At 40.0% G+C, this 13,929-nt stretch overlaps 3 protein-coding genes across 4 annotated transcripts in view; all 3 read left to right on the top strand.

The window, feature by feature from the left end:
* The first annotated feature begins 4,381 nt into the window (after positions 1–4,381).
* On the top strand, positions 4,382–11,255 carry LOC129867529 (survival motor neuron protein 1-like). 2 transcript variants are annotated; one of them, XM_055940994.1, is made up of 11 exons: positions 4,382–4,554; positions 4,938–5,063; positions 5,554–5,658; positions 5,758–5,940; positions 7,179–7,298; positions 7,626–7,820; positions 8,271–8,396; positions 8,584–8,727; positions 8,926–9,087; positions 9,534–9,597; positions 9,918–11,255. In XM_055940994.1, the coding sequence occupies exons 1-10, from the start codon at positions 4,507–4,509 to the stop codon at positions 9,594–9,596; spliced, it is 1,272 nt and encodes a 423-aa protein (XP_055796969.1). In that variant the 5' UTR covers positions 4,382–4,506; the 3' UTR covers position 9,597; positions 9,918–11,255. The 2 variants fall into 2 exon arrangements, with proteins under 2 accessions (XP_055796969.1, XP_055796970.1); XM_055940995.1 differs by lacking the exon at positions 4,938–5,063.
* A 106-nt stretch (positions 11,256–11,361) lies between these two features.
* On the top strand, positions 11,362–12,529 carry cart1 (cocaine- and amphetamine-regulated transcript 1). The gene is made up of 3 exons (XM_055940997.1): positions 11,362–11,730; positions 12,013–12,096; positions 12,290–12,529. The coding sequence occupies exons 1-3, from the start codon at positions 11,605–11,607 to the stop codon at positions 12,401–12,403; spliced, it is 324 nt and encodes a 107-aa protein (XP_055796972.1). The 5' UTR covers positions 11,362–11,604; the 3' UTR covers positions 12,404–12,529.
* A 514-nt stretch (positions 12,530–13,043) lies between these two features.
* LOC129867528 (microtubule-associated protein 1B-like) overlaps positions 13,044–13,929 on the top strand; it is a 54,351-nt gene continuing 53,465 nt past the window's right edge. Inside the window, exon 1 of the mRNA XM_055940991.1 lies at positions 13,044–13,232. Coding sequence (XP_055796966.1) covers positions 13,049–13,232 — 184 coding nt within the window. The 5' untranslated portion in view covers positions 13,044–13,048. The remainder of the gene's footprint in view (positions 13,233–13,929) is intronic.

Genomic DNA, 13,929 nt, shown 5'->3' with positions numbered 1-13,929 from the left:
AAACTCAAGGGTTATATCCACGCTCATGCTAGGCGTGGCGTTACTCAGCCACTACTTCCCTGATTGGTCCATTGGTGTACTAGAATCCCCACTCTTTTCAATAATTGGCTGTTTACGCCAACGTAATTCGGGAGCCACGTGGGCTCTTTCAGAGAATCCCCCACCTCCCTCGCTTAGTATCAGTTTGTTTACGAGTGCCATGGAATTTCCTTAGTTTTTCTATTGCTGCGTATTTCTTCATACTGGCGTCGTCTGAGCCTATCAGAATATAGTAGGCCTATATGCAAGATCACTGTGAGCATCTCTATGAAAGTGTGTTTGATTTTACATATATTGTTCCATTATTTATTTTTTTACAAAACGTTTTTTTTATGGCAAAAATACAATTGTTGTAGTCAGAGGAGCTTGCAGAGGGGTACGTTGTTAACGTCCATCGTTGTTACCATAGCACCTGACCTCCCTCGTGGTAATTTAAATGCAACAATGTGTGGGCGCATCTTGATTACACAATACATCAAATAAAATTGTACTTGTCGCGACCACATATTTTGCAGATGTTATTACAGGTGCAGCGAAATGCTTATATCAAGATGCGTCCACATTCAATGTAAATTAAATATTGGGATATCTACTCCACTGCCATTTTTTCTGAAAGACAAATCATCTATCTTCAAGAATGTGCCCGGATTTCTGTAGTGAACTCATCATATCTGGGTCTTTCATCACCTGTACCAAGCTATCCTAGTTCGACCGTGGCTAATTTTATCGCAGTCACAGGGTCAGTGTTTACAAGCTGTTAGTGGATCTTATCCAATCAATCTATTACGAAATCTCACCTCACAGACAGAATAAAGGTAAACTAGGGCTACTCCATTCGTCTCAATTATAACTTACTTATTCAATCCATCTACATTGCATGAAAGTTTACTGTAGACTACAGGCCTATCGATGATGAAGGATTATTATATTGTTGCTATATGTGCATTGGTTTATAGCATATGCCAAAATGTAAAACTCTATGTATCCTATAATCTTGAATAGACTGTAATGATATATTTCTAGTTCCTATTCTATACAGTATGATGATGGTAAGAAATAATAGTGGTTTCTGACATTCAGAACGTTAACCATTAGTCGCCCCTCTGTGGACTCAGTGCTGCATCGCACCGAAACTGCAGGTGCAGCTCTGTGCTGCATCGCACCGAAACTGCAAGTTGGAACACGTGGGTCGTTCCAATAATTAGGTGCCTTTTGAGTAATGTAACTTGGTGAAAAAAAACTTTTATTTCACAAAAAAAATCTATTCTGTCATAAAGAGCACATGTTGAACTTGATAAATTACACGTTTTCCCATATCAAGAGGTTAAGTAAACAAATTACTATAGTAAGTGCCTATTAAGTGACAAATAAAGTAACCGGGTTGACATAACAGAGTTGACAACTTCATCTTAAATCAGCCATAAATCCTTGTGACTGGGGGAATGACATTTTGTTGTGTGCAACAGGGAGGGGCAATTGAATGCAAACGTACATTTATATTGATTTATTGTTTATTGTTAAAACATTTCTACCCTGTCTATCTATGGGTAACAGGGTTGACGTGTTATGCTCAACCCGCTAGGTTTAACCACAAACCCCAGAAAATGAATCACTAATCTCATGAAATAAATTATAATCTTCAGAAATGACTTTGTCAAAGCCCCCCCAAAATGGAAAATGTTGGGGTTAAAATCTTCCTAGAAGTCACAGAGGATGCACAGAGGGACATGTCAAAATGCTGAATTTGGGCACTTTAGCAAGTCTTTATTCATATTAAAAATCATATTTATTGAATATTCCATGTGGTCTATATTAAGGAGCACATAATTTAATACAATAGGCTTTTGAAATTCAGTATTTGTGCACAATTTCTACCTAACATATCAAAGGGACACTCATTTTGTGGAACGAACCTTGTCACACTTTGCAAATCTTATTGTTCCCCCTTATGCCCCTTGCTGAATTGTTTCATGAGACCCAAACCAAGGTCTCACGTTTTACTACAAAAACCACATTAGTGCAGATTATGCAGATACTCTGCAGATTAAACCCATATGGATCTTAGACAGTTATCTAATTTGTATAAATGTATAAATGTATCACTTTTCAATAAATAAATCACTTTTCAATAAATAAAGACTAACGCATGTTATTGTTCAACTTCAAGGAATACATATTTTAATAGTACTGCTCAAAACTCACAATGAGATTGCAATAACAGTGCTCTATCAATCAATCAATCAATTTTATTTTATATAGCCCTTCGTACATCAGCTAATATCTCGAAGAAAGCCTTTTGTACATTGAGGCTATACTAAAACGTTATTCTTCTTAGCGTGGAGCGCCTCTTAGTCGTCAACTGAATAGCTACACTTTCGAAGACTGATATTGAAAAAGCAGCTTACTCGAGCTGGAGTTTATATCAAGTGTGCCAAGAACCCTAATGTTCTTCGAGGAACTTTGAGGATCTTAGAAGAACCATTGTTGAACCCCAATTTTTTTGAGTGTACCACGATAAATTGAGACAAAAAACGATGCAATTACTCCCTAATAAAAAGAGACCGGTCGGAATGGCTGCATAGGGATTCGAGCAAATATCAACTTTCCCCTTTCATCTGTTACTAGTGTTTCACACAGATGCCCTACGAGTCCCGGACCCAGAAATACTACTAATGATCAAGTAGCCTTAGCAATAACCCCTCGGCCTATTCGTCAAAAACATAATTAGCCGAAAAACGAATCAAAAGAATGATTAGCTGTTACAAAGTGGTCAATAAATGACATGTTGACCATGAGAAGATAATCTGTTTTAGGCTATCTATTATAATGATTAGAGGTAGTATCGATAGCCTTTTGGGACTAGTGGGCTACAATTTGATTGAATTAAAACTGCGCAATTCACAGTTCAACATTAGCCTTTCCAATCGCTTTCCAATTGACGATATAGCCCTATCAAACCTGAACTGCACCAGGCCTAGTGCTGGTTTCAAGTTGCGTTTGATCATTGTCCGCATTGTCTATTTGATGATATTAATTTAGTGTGAAACGCTAGATTCCCAAATCAATACCAGGCACTGAACATTGTCCCCAAAAGGTTATTCCAAGAACACCAGAGGTGGGGTCAATCGAGGTTAATTGGTGGGGGTTCTTGCAGGAACCTAACTTCCCAACTGAAACATTTGGTTTTGAATTTGGAAGGACAGCAGGGTAGTTAAAAAATGTACCCCAAAAGGTTATTCGAGGATCAAATAAAAGGTGTTCCTTGAATAATCATTTAAAATAGTTTTTCGAATAATTTATAGGGGTTCTCCCACGTTTCAATTTGAAGAACCCCCTAAAGGATACTCGATTAACATTTTATTTTTAGAGTGTAGGCCTGCAGCAGGCAATACACACGTCTCACATTCTTCACCTTATTGGAATGCATGGAAAGACGCCATGGGGAGCTCACTGCGGTTTTTCGAACCTACGATAATTCGTATATTAGGGCTAAGTGCTGTTGACTAGCCTATTGGCATGTCACCTGTCTCCTCGGTGGACCCCCCCTGCCCAGTAAATTAAGTAGGACAGCTCAGAGACACAATATAGTCACTTATGAACATTTTTGAACATCTTGGCATAGTTCTGTTATAATCTCCACCCGGCACAGCCAGAAGAGGACTGGCCACCCCTCATAGCCTGGTTCCTCTCTAGGTTTCTTCCTAGGTTTTGGCCTTTCTAGGGAGTTTTTCCTAGCCACCGTGCTTCTACACCTGCATTCTAGCTGTTTGGGGTTTTAGGCTGGGTCTCTGTACAGCACTTCGAGATATTAGCTGATGTACGAAGGGCTATATAAAATAAACTTGATATAGTTAGCCTTGACACTTTCCCCGGTTTAAGATGGTAATTGTGAGCGGCGCATACTAAGACAGAATGAAATACATTGGTCTAATGGAATGCTTTGAATGGAACGGGTGGAGGCGGATAGAGGATATGGATGGAGGAGGGTAGGGAACATGCATGGTCTCATTTTGGCTGTAGCCTGTAGGCTATCTAGCATAGTGGCCCGATGTGTCACTCACATGACTTTGAGTAGGCCTACTCCAGTTAATAGCCAAGAAAGCCATAACCAAAAGCAATCTGTTATAGCATTTGGGTAATAAGCTATATTGCTGCTATGTAAAGGTTTTAGAACTTGCTCATTCTGATTCTACCATATGGTAGCCTATTTTGCATCCTCGTGGAGAATAATTTACTATACTGTCATAATAATGTGAACGGTATGTTGCGGTTCCACAGGGGGCGCCATTGCAACCATTAATACAAAACCATTTAAGAACTACAATTGCCAGAATGCATTGTAGCATACACATGGTGCGCTGCAGCTTTTGACACACTCGCGGGAATTTCATGTAATCAATGCTTTTGTTTCTACATTTGAAACAACTACAATAAGTCAATACGTGTGTTTCATTCAACTTAACAGTTATGGCTGAATGTCCAGCAAGTATTGTATTGCGAAGTGAAGGAGTCGAGGTAAGGGTTTTATAGCATAGCTAGCAAGCCATCTCCCTTCACCAAGATGATGATGATGAGGCTAGCTAACGTTAGCCACTGATAAAGTTGACAGCTAGCCGTGCTACCGTCAACTGCTAGCTAGCTAGGTAATTTCTTATTAAATTAGCATTCATTTGGTTTCTGTTTTGATGTAGAATAAAGGGTATGTGGTTACTGACAACTCGGCACTGGTAAAGGCCTATAACGAAGCCCTTCAAACATTTCGGGTAAAGTTTGACAAGTATACTAGTGGGTGGATAAGCTTTTCCCCCTTGTGAATCGATGGTGGTTGGAATGGCTTGAAACCCAAAACAATACATGAATATCAACCTAATGACTCATTTGTTTCATTCATCCTTCAGAGCTCAAACATCGAAAAAGAGAGTGTCACAAAGCTTCTCCCCAATCTACAGAAACTGTTCGAGTCAGAACTGTCCAAATCTTGTGTGCCAAGTCTGGAAACAGTTGACCCAAGGGCAAACTCAAAGGTAGTCAGTAGATGGAACACAAATGTTTTTGGTGTGTGTAGGCTTGAAGCTTCTCCTCATGATCTTTGGTCTCTGATTCTCTTAATGCTCTGTGGTCAGATGGCCCCTTCTAAGTCACGAGATATACCCCTTGTGAATTGATGATGGGGACATTGGTGGGCATGTGTTAAAACCGAAAACAAATAGGCCTAGTGTGAATGTCTCCATATTTTCATCAGTAGAACAATGATCCAATAAGAAATCCTGAATCATTTCCTTTGTCTTTGTTTCATCCTTTAGAGCTGTAATGATGAAAAAGAGACTGTCGGAATCATAACTGTTAGGCTATATGGAAGAATAAGATTTGTGGCATGTGGTCATAGGATGGTCCCTTCCATGTGATGAAATTGACCCCTTATGAACCAAAAACAATTAACATGAATGTCTTAATCAGAAGAACAATTTTCCAATACTGAATCCTGAATAATCTCCTTTCATCTTTATTTTTCAGAGCGATGAAAAGGAGAGCGATGAGAAGCTTGCAGACAATCCACAGAAACTCTCTGAATCTTGTGTGCCAAGTAAGGGACAATTTGACCCAAAGGCAAATTTAAAGGTAATCCGTTAGTCTATAGATGGAAGATTGACATTTTTGTGGTGTATAAAGCTTGAATCTTTTTCTTAATGCGCTTTCTATCTGTGATTCTTTGAGCAGTGGGAGATAGGGTCCCACTGCAAGGCTGTGTGGTCACAGGATGGGCGGGTTTATCCTGCCACCCTGGTCTGGTTGGAGGGGGAGCGCTGCAAGGTGAAGTTTGACAACTATGGAAACGAGGAAGAGATGGACCTGAGCGCCATGCTACCTGAAGCTGCTGACCAGCCCCGGAAGGAGAAACGGGTGAGCCATAGGCAATGGTGTTGCACGGTATACCGAAACTAGAACATGATAAACAGTTTGGTACTAGAATTTTTATTACTTTCGGTACTTCTGTCAAATGTGTGTCACCTGGTCTACTGATTGAAAGAGGATCAGATCCGTTCCCTTATAGCGCGAGAGCACCGTGCCTGCTCCACTTACTCATGGCTAGCTCTAGCCTGACATGAGGAACCACTTATGCTGCACAAAAGTTAACACATTTTAATAATAAAACATGGCATGTAGACATTTTGAAACCACTAATTACTGTTCCCAAAACAATGTTCATTACAGACTAGAACACTACAGTGCAAGAAGATACCGGTAGCATCCAGCTTTGTAGGCTACCTTACCTTGCTAGCTTACAACTGAAGCCAACATCAATTCACTACCCTAGTCCCTTGTTTGGGATAATATGCAAACCACAATGCAAAATATTGCTGATTGTCACCAAAAACTGTATTCATTCACTTTGTCTCTCCCAGTCAAGATCATCTTTGCCCTACCCTCAAACAGACTTTGTGTATGAATGACATCATGATTCTTAAAGAGACAGTGCACACTTTTAGAAAATAAGTGATTGCTTCTTCTATGCAAATGTTGTTGATCAGTACAATAAAAAAAGTCCCAAATGGAAGGTAAACAGATTATATTTCATCTGTAGCCTCATAAAATCAGCCAAAACAAGATTGATAACTAAATTCATGCACACACTCATTGATTATGCATTCACCTGTATTGTGAATAGGCCTAGGCTACATCTTAATTTACCTAGTATAACAACTACCATTATGTAGTTAGATGAGTAAAAAAAAGTTAAATTGATTAATGGATACATTCCAAAGTAAAAAAAAACAAAAAACAAATAGGCCTAGCATGAATGTCTCCATGTTTTCATCAGAAAAATAATGGTCCAATAACAAATCCTGAATTATTTCCTTTGTCGTTGTTTCATTCTTTAGAGCTGTAATGATGAAAAAGAGAGGGATGAGAAGCTTGGAGACAACCCACCGAAACTGAATCAAAACTGTTAGGCTATTTGGAAGAATAAGATTTGTGGGATATGGTCCCTTCCATGTCAAGAAATGTACCCCTTGTGAATTGATGATGGGAGAGATGTCCTCAAACCAAAAACAAATAACATGAATGTCTTAATCCGAAGAACAATTTTCCAACATTGAATCCTGAGTAATTTACTTTGTTTCATCTTTATCTTTCAGAGCGATGAAAAGGAGAGCGATGAGAAGCTTGCAGACAATCCACAGAAACTGATGGAATCGAAACTCTCAGAAACTGATGTGCCAAATAAGGGACCGGTTGACCCAAAGGCAAACTCAAAAGTAATCAGTTAGGCTTTTCAGGAGACAGATTTTTGGGATGTGGTCAGCGGGTGGCCCCTTCCAAGTCATGTGATTCATGTGATTCACCCTTGTGAATTGATGAAGGGAGGAATATCTTAAAACCAAAACGGGCATGTATGTCATCAGAAGAACACTTCGTTTTACGACAGTATGCAACTAATAAATACACCATTGGTAAAAGAGTCATGATAGCACTGTTGAAAACTTGATTTCTTTTGGTTCTGTTTCTCTAGCTTGCTTTCATTACTACCTGGTCTATTAAATGTATTTTCCCGTATGGTGTGTATGTATGTCATTGTGTACCAGGTGTGGATGCTGGGTTCCCGGTGCCGTGCTGTGTACTCAGAGGATGGCCTGGTCTACCCAGCGGTGCTGGTGTGGATGAGAGGCGAACGCTGCCGGGTGAAGTTTGAAGGCTACGGGAACGAGGAGGAGCTGGAGCTGAGCACCCTGCTATCGCCAGATGACCTGGGACGACACTGTGGAAGAGCTACTGCCAAGGTGCAACAAGGGGTCAAACTTCACTTGAACCCTCATTTATGTGGCCTTTATGACAGATGCCAGACGGTTCAAGTAAAGTTTGATGGTAAGATGTTTCAAACTTTAAAGATGCAGTATGCAGAAATCGTTCCACCATTTATAGTGTAGCGAATCATTGTACCATCTAAACCATCCTGAAATATATTTTCCAATAACCAAAGATAAAGTATTTTCAGCCGTTTGAAGCTGGCGTACAAAAACAAAAGTAAAATACGCAAAAAAACAACAACATAAGAACGGGAAGCATTGAATTAGTGGATATAGAACAGATCTACGGCTTCTTAGAATTGCTTTCAATGAGAATGACATCTATGAAACACATTTCTATGTACATTTGGTCGGGTTGCCCGAAAACTTCCATATTGAAGCACTGCGTGGGTCAGCTCAGTAAGGCAAGTTTCTCACTCCTAGGCTGTGGAAGGGTTCAGGTCCATTAGTAACAACAGCGCAGACTGGAAGAAGGATAGAGAGTGGAGGACACCTCAACATGAGGGACGAGAGGAGCCTTCCTCACCTCGGCCACCTGAGTTTCCTCCAGTGAGTCTGGGTACTATTCCCTCTTTCAGGACGTCTGGAATACATTGTTGACACATGGTTATGCTTTACTGATGTCTGATGTTTACAGATAAGGACGTTTGCATTGAAATATGTTAGACTTGTCCACTATGGTATGTCCCAAACTACACATTGTGATATTTGTATGTTTCTCTCTGTGTTGTTTCAGGGAAAAGGCTATAACCTTGGCAATGAGCAGGGGGATAAGAAGAAGCCAAGTAGTCGGAAAGAGGAACCAAATGGCCGGAGTCAGGAACCAAATGATCACCCGTTTCCTTTTTTTCCTCCAGTGCCACCGCCCAATGGGTCTTTGGTGAGGCTGTGTGTGTGTTTCTTACCTACATGTCTATCTTCAACCTGTGTGAGACTGGCTACCTCAAGCCTGTACATCCAGCAAGAGTAATATTATTTCATGTCTGTGATATGTTGTGGGTGTAATAAATAAGAGATCTTCACAGTTTGTATTTGAGTATTTTTAATGCTGGTGTAATAATGGTATATTCTCCTCCAGGACTTCCTGTCACTCCTGCCTCCTCCTCCACCTCCACCGTGTGTATGGCCCCCCCGAGCAGGGCTGGTGGATGCTGGCGATGGGCTAGACTCGTCCGTTACAGACTTATCCAGCATGCTGCTGTCCTGGTACCTGTGTGGCTACCACACTGGCTGCTACATGGTTAGCAAGAGCCTCTTCCATTTGTTCCGATTGACGGAAACACTGCCATGTTCATAGGTTCTATTGCTGCGTTCAAAACAACTCGGAAATCTCTGACTTCAGAGGAACTATGAAAAATTCAATAAATAAACGAGCTCCGACTGGGGAAAAAAATCGATTTTAACGGTCATCCAACCCGGAATTCCAACTTGGGAACTTGGGCCTCTTTCTAGAGCTCCGACCTGAATATCACTGACGTCGTGATTTGACCTCATATTTTTCCAGTTGTTTTGAATGCGGCAACTGTCAATGTCAATACTCCCCATTTAACATTTCAGAGTCTCATATGGGATATGACGTCCACCTTAAGATCTCCTTAAATCTCCTTTTATCAGATCATGATTTAGTTACTACTAAAGGAAACTGATTTCGTAATGATATATGGAACGGTACTTTTTGGTACTTAGGCAATGCAGCAGACAGCGGCAAGTCGCAAGCGGGCTCATAAAGAGAAACGAGCAGAGGAATAAGGTAAAGTGATCTTTCATGTGGTTTCAATTCCAACTCACTGTAACTCAACTGCTTTATCAAAGGATAATTGTAATATTTTAATTGGAGAAGGCGGGATAGCACTAACGTATATCGATCTATAGCAATTGATTATAACTGTAGGTCTATTTGGAACTTACAGAAGTAAAGGCCTACATTTTGCAGTCACTGAAGATTGTAGACTGAATAAATATCCTATGACGATATATATTAGTACCTACAATACAAGCCTGAGGATTCTAAAGGTGGGCTATGTACTATTAAGTGCTCATAACTCTGTCTTCCTGCCTTTTCCCCTTCAGGTTGGTTTAAGACCCTAGAATGGGGAAGAAGATGAAAAGAGCTGTTCTCTTGAAACAGGATGAGTTCCAAAGACCGAATGTTCTTGTACTACACAGAGGCAGTCCAGTTGGGGCTCTGTGTCTGATGCATTGCAGTTGTCAGGGTTTTTTCTTACTGAAGATGGGTGTCGTGACCAGAAGATGATTGTGGATAGGGGTATGGTGTTAGGGGTACGGTGACCCTAGCTCATCAAGCTGTTAACTCAGCACTTCCAAGAGGCTTTTTGGAAGGATATTTTTACTTTGACGTTTTTGGCACTTTATTATTTATTTTTTTACTGTTGGAAAAAGCTTTTCCAATGTTTCTTTTTTGGGGGGGAAATAAAATAATGGGACAGCTAGTTTATGGTCAAGTGGGGGAAAAAATTGAATGAATTGTTAATCCTGCTTTTTTTTAAATGTCAGTTCATTTTGGGAGTTTATTTTATTACTGTAAATTTCAAATGTTTGGATTCTTTTTAAAATTTTATTTTTCAAGAGAACATTTATTCAACCAAATCGCATGCCTTGGCATTTCTTTTGCATTTCTTATACATGTTTTATGTAGATAAAATGTAATGGTTGAAAATGATTGCAAATGTAATATCGGACTGTAGGTTTTTGGATGTCTCAACCCCCCCCCCCCCTCCCCCGCATGGTTTCATCTCACCTTTAACCCTGAGCTTCACCACATGGTTTTCTTCAGCACATAAGAACTATAGTGTCAATATTAGACCAAATAATTAAACCATGTTTCTCGGAAATGTCTATTGAGTAGGGAGTAGTAAAATGTTTATACTTTATAACACACAAAGGTTTAGCATGCAGTTTTTCAGTTGCATCAAGTATATATGTGCAGCCTAAATGCAGAAAATGTGGTTAAAATGATTTGAATCTGAAATCACACAAACCCTCACCAGTCACCATAAAATGTATATTTTGTATTATCTATCTCTGTGGATGACGCAGTGTTCTGGGTATGACACTGGGTCAATTGGAACAAACCTTGGGTCAAGGATAAGGTTATGCGCACAAGAGGAGATGGGAAGCAGACCTGGTTTGACGTAGATGGTCAAAAGATCAGATGACACATAGGACCCTCAAAATAGCAGTGATTTAGAATCACTATTGGGAATTTGAATACCGAAGTTAAGACACAAGCAGATTTTTGTAAAGGATCCTTAGCAGTAAAGCTGTGAGATTTCTATGGATTTGGTCTAGGATGCACAATAGCTGCTAATATAGCCAACAACTCAAAATGTGCTGTTGTGATTTTCACAGCCTATGTGTTCTTAATAAAGAACATTGAAGCCTCCTTAATCCTTATTTTGGGTCTTCAACTCAAACTATTTCTTCATTCCCTGGAGGGAATACTTTTTGGGAAATGCCATTTTGCCAGACAAAATGCCAGAGTTTTGTTCGTTATGTTCCCCTTTAAAAATAGCAAAAGTATAAGCACGTGTACAGGCTATTTGAACACATTTGCCCGGAAATGTTACATGTCAAATAATTCGATAATTTCAGTGTTATGAATATTGCAGCAGATGATGTCAAAGCAACGTATAAAACCTTGGTCCAGGTTGTCTGCCAGCCAGAATACTAGCCTAGACCTACTGATTCGGTCTGCTTTGCTATCAACTTCCAATCAGGTTCCGCGCGTTTCAGCACCATGGTCGGCAGCCTGCTCCTCCTCTGCGCTACCTGCTCGGTGTTGGTGGTGCTGGCCAGCTCCCAAGACTTTCTTGAAACACGCTCCCCTGAAGACTCCATCAAGACACAAGAAGAACAAGAATTGGTGAGAAAAACATACTCGTTATTCGCAAAAAAATTACATAATTTTAAGGGTTTTATATAGGCCTACCAATAGGATTCTAAAAGGTACATTGTTCAATAACTTGGACGGATGGTTTTGAGGTATATCAATTCACACAGCATGCGCACATTGATTGCTCAAATGGACGCTAATACACACCTCATAATGGTGAAACTTAGATTGGCGATATGTTTATAGTCTACCATTGCAGACAGAGAATAGATATGAACATGTCAAAATTAACATGTTTCTTCTACTCTATAGTTTGAAGCTTTACAAGAGGTTCTTGAAAAACTACAGAGTAAGCAGATGCCGGCCTATGAGAAGAAGTTGGGTTGGGTTCCCATGGTAAGGAATCGTTTTAGGATTGGCTTAATTGAAATGGAATTGTTTTGTAGAAACTTGGTAAGACATATGCCTGAACATGGACATTTTTATATTTTGCGTGACCATTATTCTGTGTCTGTTATTTTATAGTAGACTCCAGTCGGCCTACCTACAGTACAAATAAATGTAGGCTGTATGTTCTCTGTGTTGACAGTGTGATGCTGATGCGGGTCAGCAATGTGCAGTTCGCAAAGGTGCAAGAATTGGGAAGTTGTGCGAGTGTCCACGGGGAACATCTTGCAACTTCTCCATCCTCAAATGCTTTTAGGGAATCGAGGACGACAGCTACCATCGGGATGACTCAATGTTGTATGAGGACAAATAGTGTATTCTCAAATCTTGCTGTTTTAGATATGTAAATGTGTAAGAATGGAATAAACATAACTTTTTTGAAGACTTCTGAAGAATTCCTGCTTTAACGGATTTTTTTGTAGGGAGTAATGCAACAATGATATGTCACATCTCTGCATTGAAATTGGAGACATGAGAAGTGTTGGAGACATGAGAAGTGCCCCCACAGGGCGCAATAGATTTTCATTTGAGAAAAGGAAACCACCTGAGTAATAACTGATAATAATGAATATGAATATTGCAACAGAGGATCTCAAAGCGAAGTATTATATCTTGTTCCAGGTTGTCAATAATAATGAATAATAATATTAATTATAATATATAACAGCGTATTATCCTATAATAATTAGGTTACCATAATAATCGTAATAGGCCTTAATATGAGATTTTTGGCAAACTATTTGAGACTATTTTCGATTTATGTCTAGAGAATATATTTGAATATGAGTTTATTTACTGTAGTTACTGTACCTTTATCCCTGACCACAGGGATCCGATTGGTCTGGAAAGTGTCAATCTACAGAGTTTCCGCCCTATACATAAAGTAGGGGCGTCTCTCTGTATGGCCTTATTTGCCAAACTTTTCAACATGGCGACACAACAAACTGAAGAGGTGGAAGCAATGGAAAATGTGAACCGAACTTTGCATCCTGGCTTCAGCAACGACAAGTATTCTCTGCTTGTCATTGTCGGTGAACATAGTCGGACTGGACTTGTGGACTACGTGGTTGCAGAGATAGAGAGAGGTAATGTGGCCCTTTTTATGTCTATCGAATTATGAGTTAGCGCCTGCCAGCGTTTTCTTCTGTCCTGACTTGGCTCGAGCCATAGCTCGGTTAGCACAGGTGACATTGTCTAGGCGCATATTGTACTGTAGTACTCAACCTTTAAGTATACATCGTCAACAAATGGTTCTAACTAATTGCAAATCGGTGAATTGGTAATTGGCATTGAAATATCACACTAGTCTCGTGAATGTATGCAATATTTCCACGTCCAAGCAGGGGCGTCATGCATCCCCAAAATCTGAGGGGGCACAAAGTGTGAGGTTGGGTTGGGTTGGGGGTCGGGGTAAGTCTGAAGGGGGGGCTATGCCCCTTGTCCGAAAGTTTGGAAAAAAGCAAAATTCTCCAACACCTGAAATGGCTTTTTCCTGCAATCTACAGCCATAATCCATGAGCCATGAGGTGTGGAAACACTTTGTTGCTTTTATGGATTTTGTCTTATTGCTTTTTGTGTTTTGTTGCTCTGTCTTGTCTGCATGCTATGTCTTGCTTGTCCTATGTTACTCTGCGTGTGCTCACTGCTCATTGATTGTCTGTATTGTAATTGTTTTTAATAACCTGCCCAGGGACTGTGGTTGAAAATTACTGGCACTTTTACTAAAACGTTGATTAATAAATCCTCTTATGGCTGCATCCCGCTAACGGGATCGATATGACA

Source organism: Salvelinus fontinalis, chromosome 12 (genome assembly GCF_029448725.1).
Source record: "Salvelinus fontinalis isolate EN_2023a chromosome 12, ASM2944872v1, whole genome shotgun sequence".
NCBI lineage: Eukaryota > Metazoa > Chordata > Actinopteri > Salmoniformes > Salmonidae > Salvelinus > Salvelinus fontinalis.
Note: the sequence above shows the minus strand (reverse complement) of the source record. Positions and strands in the feature narration are given on the sequence as shown.

What these genes read in the sequence shown, in the direction of transcription:
- LOC129867529 (XM_055940994.1), top strand. Translation starts at nt 4,507, where the DNA reads ATGGCTGAATGTCCAGCAAGTATTGTATTGCGAAGTGAAGGAGTCGAG. An exon ending in GTGGAAGAGCTACTGCCAAG is followed by an intron (nt 7,821 to 8,270) that starts GTGCAACAAGGG and finishes TCTCACTCCTAG; the next exon opens with GCTGTGGAAGGGTTCAGGTC. An exon ending in ACCACACTGGCTGCTACATG is followed by an intron (nt 9,088 to 9,533) that starts GTTAGCAAGAGC and finishes TTTGGTACTTAG; the next exon opens with GCAATGCAGCAGACAGCGGC.
- cart1 (XM_055940997.1), top strand. Translation starts at nt 11,605, where the DNA reads ATGGTCGGCAGCCTGCTCCTCCTCTGCGCTACCTGCTCGGTGTTGGTG. An exon ending in CACAAGAAGAACAAGAATTG is followed by an intron (nt 11,731 to 12,012) that starts GTGAGAAAAACA and finishes TCTACTCTATAG; the next exon opens with TTTGAAGCTTTACAAGAGGT. An exon ending in AGTTGGGTTGGGTTCCCATG is followed by an intron (nt 12,097 to 12,289) that starts GTAAGGAATCGT and finishes CTGTGTTGACAG; the next exon opens with TGTGATGCTGATGCGGGTCA.